The 11557-nt window shown below is 40.6% G+C and overlaps 1 protein-coding gene across 3 annotated transcripts in view; it reads right to left on the bottom strand.

Moving 5' to 3' along the window:
• vrk3 (VRK serine/threonine kinase 3) overlaps window positions 1–11557 on the bottom strand; it is a 78762-nt gene continuing 67205 nt past the window's right edge. For all 3 annotated transcript variants that reach the window (XM_042061060.1, XM_042061061.1, XM_042061059.1), the window contains exon 15: window positions 1–846. In XM_042061060.1, the coding sequence (XP_041916994.1) occupies window positions 704–846 (143 nt within the window). In that variant the 3' untranslated portion in view covers window positions 1–703. The remainder of the gene's footprint in view (window positions 847–11557) is intronic.

Raw genomic sequence — 11557 nt, 5'->3', positions numbered from 1 at the left:
TGAAAGAAAATTCTGTTTTATTACAAAAAACATCCATTCATAAGGCAGAAACTTGAAGAAAGGTAAAGTGAAATTAAAAAACGAGCAAAATGAAACACTGAAAATACACTTACATCTTTCCTACTTTTACAGTGAAAAAACCCTTACTGAGCATGTATTAAAGGTTTGGGTGTCATATTGTCATATGAGAATAAGTCTACCACCAGTATGCACAGCAGTCGTTCAATTGAAGATTAAGATGTTTTACTACTTTTGTTTTAACATTTAACAGACACCCTGCTTAATGATGGGAACAGTTAGTTACAATTATGTTATGATAAAGATAACTACCATGTCTGATTGTATAGGCTAAACAAAAGTAAAAATGGGTAAAAAAAACAGTAACATTCATGTTACCAGTCCTTTGTGGAAATAAATCACAAATTGGTGAATCAATATACTGTAGTATGGCTTTCTTACCACAAGAAATAAAAGCATAGTTTCTATAATAGCATTAAATGAGAGTAGTTATTCAACATGAAACCATAACGAGTTACATTTCAAACCATCCCATTGATTGTCTCCACCCACTTCCTGTCTCTGGGAAGACCTAGTATTTTAAACCCAACCAAACACCTATACAAACATACAAATACATTTAAAACTTAAAAACTGAGAGCAAATCCAACATATTATTCATATCAAAACATACAATGTAAGGTGATTACATATGGAGGTCAAAAGAGTCCTCTAAAGCTACTCCCATTTGCTGCAATCCATTCCTAAGCCCAACCTTCAGTTGAGTGTAGTCCGGTGTCTCTGAGTACTTAAGGTTCATCACCTGACACAGGTACTCCTGTAATGCTCCTATAAGCACAAAACACACATGCAGTGTTGAACAAAAAAAGAAATACCTTAAATCAATAATCATTTTGAACCAACATCTGCACCATTCAAATTGTATTACTATAAAAACTATATTACTAGGGCTGTCAAACTATTATTTTTTTATGATCGTGATTAATCACAGAATTTCTATAGTTAATTGCGATTAATTGCATATTTTATTACATGATTAAAATTCTATTAAACATTCCAGAAGTCCATGTTAACAATATAAAGCCATTTTACCAATGCATCTTGATTAGGAATCAAATGAAAGCAAAGAAAGTTACTTTATGAACTTAACTTTAAGACATTTGATTATTTCAAATAAAGATGTGCAGCGGGCCTGAGGCAATACATTGTATTCTTCAGAAATATAGCTGACATAAACTGAAATAAATGCTACAGCAGAAGTGCATGCACAAAATGTGCACACATAAAGGGCATAACAAACAAAAAATACTCCACATAGCCTATATTCATTATATTTAGAGTTCAGTTGAAAATAAGGAACTTTTCATATTGAGAAATATGCAAAAGTGAATGTGCAATAGGTCTGCAGCACATTTCAATGAAGTGCAAACAGAAAAAGCCTAGTCCATTAACTATGTTCAGTTCACGTGTAACAGTGTTGGAGTGTAAACAATGCTTAGCTCGTAGTAGATCATAGCTTAAACTTGAAGTGCTTCGGTAATATTTAAATTCCATGTGGACTGAGCCAACACTGGCGCCGAAATGAGTGCACTGTCACTTGCCACGCACATCAGCGCTGAAGTTTTGATCCATCTCATTTTGAGTAAAACTAAAAAACTAAGGGAAATATCATCTGGAAGCCTACTAGCAGATGTGAATGTAGCAATCCAGCAATCCCTACAGAAACTATCACGGAGACCAACAACCTGATATACACCACAGCAACAGTGATCCTTGAGATGCTGGGCCAGAACATAAGGGCCAATAACTACAAGGACCAGTAACCGCCAGGGAGAAGAAGGTTGGAGGCTAAGGCAACATGGAGGGAAGTTAGCCAACTGTCAGAAATGGAGAAGGGGCGCAGACAGAAGAAGGGTGAAGCAGGAAGGGTTACCTAAGAAGCAAAGACTCACAGCCCTGGCCACCTGTCTGAAGAGATACACTAGAGAAGCAGGAGAATAAACCAGATGTTCTTAACCGTTCCATTCAGAGTGCACTTTCAGTGGCAGGGTAACAACAACAGGGAACACCATCCAAGGCTGGAGACCGATCAATACTGGAAAGGTATATGGGAGAAGGAGCCATCTCATAACACCAACACACAATGGCTAGTAGAACTAAGAACACAACATTGCCATCTCCCTGAACAAGATCCAATGACCATCACAGAGGCAGACATCCATGAAAGGGTCTCATGCATGAGGCTGAGCTGGACAGCAGCAGTCCCAAGATTCAAGATTCGCTTTAATTGTCATTTATCTGAGTACTCACATGATACACAGAAGAAACTAAATATCGTTTTAGGCAGTGCATTTAAAAAAAGACAGTAATAAATAGGCACTTAAGAACTAACAAACTCACCGACACACATACACACTTCATACTTCCTATCCTTCACATACGCACATTTCATACTAGCACACTCACACACAACAAAAGTGCAACGCTTGTAAAGTGCTTGGTTGTTTTTTTTTTTAGTTTGTGTGTGCGTGCATGCATGTGCTTGTTTATGGGGAGAGGCCCAGTCTGTTCACAAGCCTAACTGCTGGCTCGAGGGAAGAAGCTGTTCAACATCCTGGTGGTCTTACAGCTGATGTTTCGGAACCTCCTCCTGGATGGCATAAGGAAAAAGATGTACTGTGAGGGATGGTTGAGGTCCTTGATGATGGCGGTGGTTCTACTGATACAGCACTGGTGGTAGATCTCCCCCAGGAAGGGGAGGGGGCACCCGAGATCTTGCTTGCTGTCTTTACTATCCTGTTCAGCTGATTTTTCTCCTGTGCACTACAGCCCCAAAACCAGGAAGTGAAGCTGTAGGTCAGGACACTTTCAATGGTGCCCCTGTAGAATGTGATGAGATGAGTAGTGGGGAGACCTGCTTTCCTCAGTCTCCAGAGGGGATGGAGCCGCTGCTGTGCTTTCCTAATGACTGTTGTAGTGTTGATGGTCGAGGATAGGTCATCAGCTATGTGGACTCCCAGGAATCTCACACTGCTGACCCTCTCCACAGCACTCCCATCGATTAGCAGCAGTTTACTTCGTCTACTGAAATCTACAGTGGGCATTACTTCAAATTGGCCGGCTTCACACGTGATTCACATGTGACCTCACGCGCGATCACGAGACTTTAATTTGTATTTCTCCAGTGACGCTGCAACAACCCAAACAACCACAAGATGGCTCTTGTGAGCAGGGTGTCTCGTAGAGAGAAATGGAGCCTGGAAAACAGACTTCACTACAGACTTTAGTAGACTGGTTTAGAAATAATTTAATAGCCAGAAATATTCCTGCCCTGCCCTAATAAAGAAATATTTGGTTAACTGCGAGTGAACCACTCAAGCATATCTGGACCTATTCACAAACCACTTTTTGTGGCATTTTGCGTCGCGATGTTTTGAAATCCTATGCGGCTACAGGAGCTTCCAAACGCGAGGGAACTATTTTGCGCATAACTAAGGGATGCAATAACGCCACCAACAACCAAAACTACTCATTGTCAACATGTAAATTAAATTAAATGTTCTCCTCTTTGCAAACATAGGCATAGGCATATGGTGACGGATTAATTTAATAATGTTGCAAAGATACTGCATCAATCCGTATGTTTCATTAGGCTAGGCCTTTTTATTCAGTTATTCATCATCTTCCGTCTTTCGCACTACTTGTGTAGCGCACGCATTCTCAGACCTGTCACTCATCATCGTAAGAGAGGTGTTTGGAATCATTCCCACATTACAATCATCAGCCAATCAAGGTGGTCACTTCAGTCAAGCTTGTGTATGAGTAATGACGTCATCCACAGCAACGAAGACTCATGAGGAGGGAAGTGGCAGTGTTTTTTTGTGCGTCTGCAGAAGTCAGCCAAATATGAGGCGACTGACATGCGATTCTCTGTGCTTAATGAAAATATACATTATTCCCAAATCACAAAATAATGGTTGAATATTACTGATGATATTTCATTGTTATTTAAGAACATGCAGTGTGCGTAGGGCACCAAAAACATCTTGCTCGTAAAAAATCATCATACCGCATATTGTGGCGGGTCTGTTATTTAGCCTACTTACTGTAGGCTGCTAGCCTAGAAATCTAGACGCGCCCCTAGCGGCAGCAAATTACATTACAGGGCTAGTCTAGCAACTCTCCGTTGGCTTGTGAGCTCCAGAAATCGAAACTCAATCAGGCCAATGAAATAGTGTATAGAGTCGTTAGGTGGGCTTAACATAATGATTGATGGCAGAGTTGCAACGGTTTGGCTTGAATTCCCTGCTACTTGAAAACAAATAAGATGGATGTTGCTGTTGGCGAACAGTGTGACACGAGTTAAGCTTTTATTAAGTTGGCAAACGTTTGAACTAGCCAACTAGCTCCGCTGGTGGGAAACGCATGGGACTCATAGCGCTGCCGCTGTCCTATTGCGTGCAGAGGGAATTTGAAAGACAACTGATTATCCCGCCCCTCGGACTGAGCACTGCGAACGGTGAGTGCCCAGACCCTACATTTTAATGTGGATCTGGCTCGTCAGGCTAGTAGGCTGCGCAAACCACAGGCCTTTATTTTGGGCAGGCCTTTATTTCATAAGGCTTCTGTTGAAGAATTTTATGTAAAAGCCTGCGCTAACAGTTGTCCTCCTGCCCCCACCACCACAGCTGTGTGAGCACGTCCCTGGATAGTGGCATGCTCACACGTTATGTCTCCTTCTTGCAAACTTGATTATAGCGAAACCATTAATGAAAGCAAAGCAACAATTTACGTCTTCATAAAATAACAACTTGCCAGATATGCCTTCATGGACAATAATGTAGACAGCAAATTAAGATATTTTTCCGTTTTGTGGAGCGGCACGGTATCAAAAGCAGATTTCGATTTTTGTTAACCACTGTGTAGCCAAGCCTTATGCCATACCCAAGTAGCCTAAATCGAGGTCATTTTTAATTATGCATGATTTATTTTGTTGTTATTGAATTCATAGGCTGGGAGAGCGACTCACAGTGGCTGAAAGTGGTACTAAAGTTTCACGCAGCTTCATGTCACGTAATGTGCGAATGAAGTGGCCATTTCAAAGTAATGCCCACTGTTTCATCGTCTCCTTGGTCACTGGCGCCTTAATGCAGGGGCTTACCTGGGCTTCAGCCCAGGGGCCTCCACCAATGAGGAGCCTCCTGAAAGTATTTAAAGACATCTAACAACACATAGTAAGAAGGATGTGTGAGAGAGGGCGATGATACAATGGAAACAATACCCCCATGCCCTTTGTTTACACTGTCAATTGTGAATCCAGGGTAGCCATGTGAAAAACTAAGTCTTCCAAGGTTTCATGAATTAATTATATTTGGTAAAAAGGAGGAAAGACTTAGGGTTGCCACTCTCCTTGACACAAAAGGGTTGAAGGCAAAGGATACTATTAAAAATCTTATTAATTGTATTAATTGACAGTGATCTAAATTTCAACAGCCACATGAAAGCAATAACTAAATCAGCTTTTTACCACCTCAAAAATATTGCCAAACTCAGAGGGCTGATGTCAAAACATGACTTAGAAAAACTCATTCATGCATTTATCTCCAGCAGGGTTGATTACTGCAATGGACTGTTCACAGGCCTTCCTAAAAAGACTATTAAACAGCTTCAGGTGATACAACATGCAGCAGCTAGGATTCTAACAAAAACTAAAAGAACTGACCACATTACTCCAATTCTTAAGTCCTTGCACTGGCTTCCAGTAAGTCACAGAATTGACTTTAAAGGACTATTGCTTGTTTATAAATCAGTAAATGGGAGCAGGACCTAAATACCTATCAGACATGCTTCAGCAGTACACACCTTCTTGTCCTCTCAGGTCCCAGGTGAAAAACCTGTTAGTAAAACCTACTGTTAGAACTAAACATGGTGAAGCAGCTTTTAGCTGCTATGGGGCTCAGCTCTAGACCAACTTTCGGATGGGTCATTCCACGTCAATTCAACCAGGGCCCACGCACCTAGGTCTCAAAAAATTCTGAAAGAATTACTAGGTGTACCTATGTTACCAAATTGGTAAATTGGTGTTTTTAAAAATAAGGGATCGTGGAGAATAAAGAAAAACATATTTAAAAAATCTTTGTATATTCCAACAAGGTGTTTGGGTGCTCTGAAAATGAAAACCAAAATGATTGACAATGACTTGTGAGCTCTGCTGTTACGACCCTGAAGGGATTTCTTTTTTGTTCATTGCTTTTTTGTGAGAGTGTTTCTACAAAAAGGCCCCAACTGTAGCCAGTTTTAAATCTAGACTTAAGACCAAACTGTTCTCAGATGCTTTCTGCTAACTGCGCCGAGTTACAAATTCTGAATCTGCCTTGATAATTATTCTACCTTGTCTTTTATTACTTTTTTTACTACTTTTGCCTTTGTTTTTGCTTACTAATTATTCTTTATGTTTAAATGATTTTACCTTGTGTTTTATATTTTCTTTTTATTATGATCTTTACCTTTTGAATTATTCTTTGACTTTATTACACGGCTCTTCACAAGGCAAGGAGAACGCTCCATTGACTTGAATGGGATTTCCCAAAGTTCTAGCGGTCATTATTTCCGAGGAAAGGACCTCTGAAAAAAATAATGACCGCTGTCAATGGCAACGGAGTTTGTGCTTCTAATTCAGGTATTTCATATCACTACGCAAGGACTGGAACTTCATTCAAAAGTGAAGGCAAACGGTTGATCAGCTGTGTTCTAAAGAATGTTTGATTCAAGTTCAGCGTGTGTTGTTGCAAACTGTTTCAGCAAATGCCACGATGAACGGTAAGACATAGGCTAGGCTATGTAGGCTAAAGTCATATCGTGGGGAGTTTATTATTTCGTTTGGCAAGTAGCCGTGTAATAAGCGGGATAATGTATAGAACGCTGGTCATTATTGGAAAAATAAGTCCCTTCAGGGCGGAACAAGACCCCTCTGCTGTGTGTCGGGGTCCGGTTCGCCCTGTCGGGACTTATTTTCCCAATAATGACCGGCGTTCTATACATTATCCCTTACATATTGCCTTTCTATGCTTTTATTTGTTATTATTGTTTGGTTTTGTTTATGTAAAACACATTGAATGCCCTCTGTGTATGAAATGCGCTATATAAATAAACTTGACTTGACTAATAATAATAATAATAATAATAATAATAATGAAAATAAATGGCCGTGTCCGTATTTGCGGCGTCATTACTCTGGAGCTAGCCTACCAAATAACTAAGCACATCGCACTGCTACAATGACATCAGTGCAGAGGCCCCCTTTGTCTTATCTTCTGAAGTGTAACAAATGTAACAATATCCTAATAAATCTCAACGGGTGTAGAGGAGAGGCTGAAACTGACAAACTGAAAACCTCTGGAGATAACGTGGGTCGGTTAGAAGCAACAATATAATGAATGACGTGGATTCCTGCAACTGTCCATGAAAACATAAGGCATAGAAGGTAAATATCACAGCAAATAACTTGGCAATGAAACAGCTTGAAAAACAGTTATTTCACTTGTCTCACTGGCGTGAATGCAGAACATGGGCTGTTGCGCAAAGAAATGAATTAGTGATCTGCATCTCCGTTCACCAAAAGCTATGTTTGTGCTAGCCCATTCGCACAAATAATATGTTTTCTCCATTGTTAACATGAGATATTTCTCTATGTAGGGTAGTGTCGGGCAGTGAAGTGATAATACATAAGGTATCCTATGTTCACGTCACATGAGCCAGAGCTGCTTGCTCTTCGTGAAAGGTATTTTGGTCCTTCCCAAACTGCATTAAAATGTTATGTTTAGCAGCCAGAATTTTAAAAAAAGCCAGTCCCTCAAAAACCTCCTCCATAGCCCAGGGGCCTTAGGTGATATTAAGCCGCCCCTGCCTGCAGCCTTACGTGGGTTCACATTTGCAAGGGCCTTTTTGACATCAGCTGTGGACAGTTGAAGAGTCTATCCATTCACTGTTCAAGTATCATAAGTAGATTAGTAGAACTACTAGGCCTACTCTGTATGTTGCTGCTTGTTGACATCTTATTATCATGTATGATCGCTAAACTTTTTGACACACTTTTTTTCCTAGTTTGGCTGGCCCTGCGACTTATTGTCAGGTGCGACTTATATATGAAAGAAATATATAATTGAACATGTTTTTAAATGTTAATTCATATTAACTGACATGAACCCTACATGAAACATTACTGTCTAGCGTGAGAGAGCGCTCTCAAATGCACAAGTTCTGTGCACTTTCAGTCAGAGATTAGTGGTAGCGCTATGCCTGAAGCACATGTGCACCTAAATCATCAAATTATGGCCGGGATTCTATTTATAGCCGGGCCTCAGATTCGGACAAATAAAGGCCAGTAATAATTTTGTTTCAATTTAATTCATAAAAGAGCTCTTAATATTTTATATTGTTGGTTGGTTTAATATTGTTGCCAATGAAAAGTCATTGTCTTACACCACGAGTCTCCAACACGTTGCTCTCAAGCTACCAGTTGCATGCCGCCCCCATCTGAGCTTGCCAGAGGCTGAAGCAGTAACCTACATTTAAACACAATTCTTGCTGCCAGGCATCAGCCTACGAATTTTATAAAAAAGTAAATCATGCAGAATTAAAAGCGGATGCCTTATCTCGCAATAAGCGGATGGAAATCCCGACATTTCATACATGAACCGTCAAATACCCCACAGATTTCAGTGGTCATCAGTCCCGATATTTAGCAATATCAAACAGTACAAGCCATGCCCCAAATAAAGGTGCTATGCTTTGCGCAGCCTAAATAAAAGACTCCCGCCATAAGGATTTGAGGATTTACGATAGCCTAGTCTGTCTCCTAAACAATCCTCACCCGTAATCTAGACATGCATGAAAACATTAGCCATGTAGGCTAATATTTGATCACTGTTTTGCTACTAATTATATTTCACATAATAAATACACACACTAGAAAGTGAAGGTAGGCCTACTATGCGCTCCGTGTCTGTATCTGTCTGTTCACGTCCGCAATCGATTATAACGTTCCTCAAATGGAGAACACATCCATGTTCTCTCGTGTTAGGCTGTCATGCTTCTGTGTTTGCGAAATTCCTGACGGTTCCTGATCGCTAAACGTTTGTTTTCCTTTCCTGTCGATCGCGGTTGATGTAGAAGCACCTAGGCTATAATTTGACTTAAGCGGTGAGTGAGAGGGAGAGAGAGAGGCACCCGCAAAGTGGTCCTGCGCGCGCGTGTGTGTGCATGGGGTTCAATTGAAGTGAGTTGGTCCGTGCAGTCAATAGTCACGCTTTCAGGGCTCCATTATTGGATTAACGTTATCAGACAGCGCTGTAACATGTGTGGGAATTTCTCTCATTATGATGGAGTTGTGGGACTTTTATTATTATGCTCAATACTTAATAACTTATGCGCAATACCCGCGCTGAAATTTAGGCCCTAGTTTTAAATGCGCATATTTATTTGGCCTCTATGTGTCCAGTTACATCTGTCTGTTCTTGGTAGGGATCGACCGATATGGTTTTTTCAGGGCCGATACCGATATCAATTATTACCAAAACAGGAGGCCGATAACCGATATGTAAAACCGATATGTCAGTTGTCAAAAAGGGGGGTAGATAGTAAAGGCGATATGCTGCAAAAAAATTCATGCAAACTTTTCTTTCTTCTTTTGATACACAATTGTCTATCAACTTGCATCACATGTAAATCCTGTGTATGATATTAATCCAAGAACTGAGTGATAGCAATTATTTTCATAGACTAGGCCTACACAATGGGCTATGTGCTTATTAAGGGACCTGTCACAAAGAGGATGCTTTGCCATCGTGTGTGTGAGTCAGGGGGTCAAGAGCGTGCAGATTAGCTTCGGCATGTTAGCATACGCCATTTTCAAATATGGTGCTGCATGGAGCATTTGGAACCAGCTCCATGCACGAAAATCCGTGTTGGGCACGAGCTCTCATGCGCATACATGTTGGTGGTCGGGTACCTATCCGGCGGCTACAGCCAAACGTTATTCAGTGCGTATTTCTTGAGGATCCTATTAGAAGACGTGCATATTATGGTTGTTTATCCATCATATGACAAATAAACAAATAAAGAAAATTGTATTGATCTTGTTTCGTTGTTGTTTGTCCCGAACAAACATAGCCTAAACATGATTAAAAACAATAAATTACACAACAGCGGAATAAAGACCTTGTCTCGTTACACTATGGGTCTCCAACACGTTGCTCTCAACCTATAGCCGCCCCCTTTGGAGCTTGCCAGAGGCTGAAGCACTAGGCTACTACATTTAAACACAATTATTGGTGCGAGGCATTCCAGCCTACGAATTTAATAAAAAGTAAACCATGCATAATTAAAAAAAAACTCAATTTAGGCTACTTCGCTATGCAATAAGGTTTCCATTAGAGCACAGCGCACGTTCAATGAATGAGGGAAAGGCCTTGTCTCGCAATAAACAGCTGGAAATCCCAACACTTTTTCAACAACACGAAACTTTACAGTGATCATCAAATACCCTCTAGATTTAAATGCCCATCAGTCTCAACATTTAACTATATAATAAAAGTCAAAAGTAAATTAAATCCCATACCAAAACCGAAAATCGTCTGCGTTTGATAGCCTGGTATGCCACTCCAAACAAAACGCATGTCTCACAATAACGTACAATGTAAGAAATAAAGGTCTGCCTCGAATAAGCCTACCTCAAATAAATACCTGTGCTTTGCAGCCTAAGTAAATAGCAGACCCTGGACATAATTTAGGATTTACGGAAAGTATGCAATCATACGATGTTGGACGCCTGGCGATGCTCTGGCCGTCTACTGTGCCTCTGACACCGCTGCCTCATTTGGATGGTAACTCCACAGGTGAGCGCAAAGATTGGATGTCGTGGATGCGTAAGTAAACTTTTCTTTGCTGAGTCCGCAGACAACATTCTCTTTAACCGTTACTTTACCATCTGCGGTGTACAACTCAAAGTAAAGACACCACATTTTAGACGAGTTGGGACGTAATTGTCCGCTCAGGCTGACCGTTCTGTGCGTTATCTTCAATACTATCTTCAATAATATTGAATATCTTCAATATTATATTCAAAACAGGGTGGCTATTGAGGGCTCTGGCTCCAGTCATTATTGTGGCTACTGGCTATTATTGGCTTGATTTGGTCATGGGCCAACGCTAGAATATGTTTAGAGCACCCACTATGAGATGGCAAACAATAAAATAAAAAACAAACTAATCATAGACTGTAAAAATGCGCTACATTTGGCACTAAAAACCGAATAGTTTATTTATAGGACTTTATGTGCATTATCGCCACCCTCTTACTGGAGGACGACTCTCTTTTTACAGAATATCCAATAAAAATCGACGTTGGTCCATGCGTCATTTCCAGCTTTGTAACTTGGCGCATGGTCAGAGCCAACTGGCGCTGGATCCGAACCCCAGTGTTCAACATGGCGTTGACTATGAATTGGCCGGATTTCCTAGCCTAGCCTCCACCATTTAT

The sequence above is a fragment of the Alosa sapidissima genome, chromosome 14, assembly GCF_018492685.1.
Source record: "Alosa sapidissima isolate fAloSap1 chromosome 14, fAloSap1.pri, whole genome shotgun sequence".
In the NCBI taxonomy this organism is placed as follows: Eukaryota; Metazoa; Chordata; class Actinopteri; order Clupeiformes; family Clupeidae; genus Alosa; species Alosa sapidissima.
The sequence above is the reverse complement of the archived record's forward strand: the minus strand, read 5'-3'. Positions and strand labels throughout refer to the sequence as shown.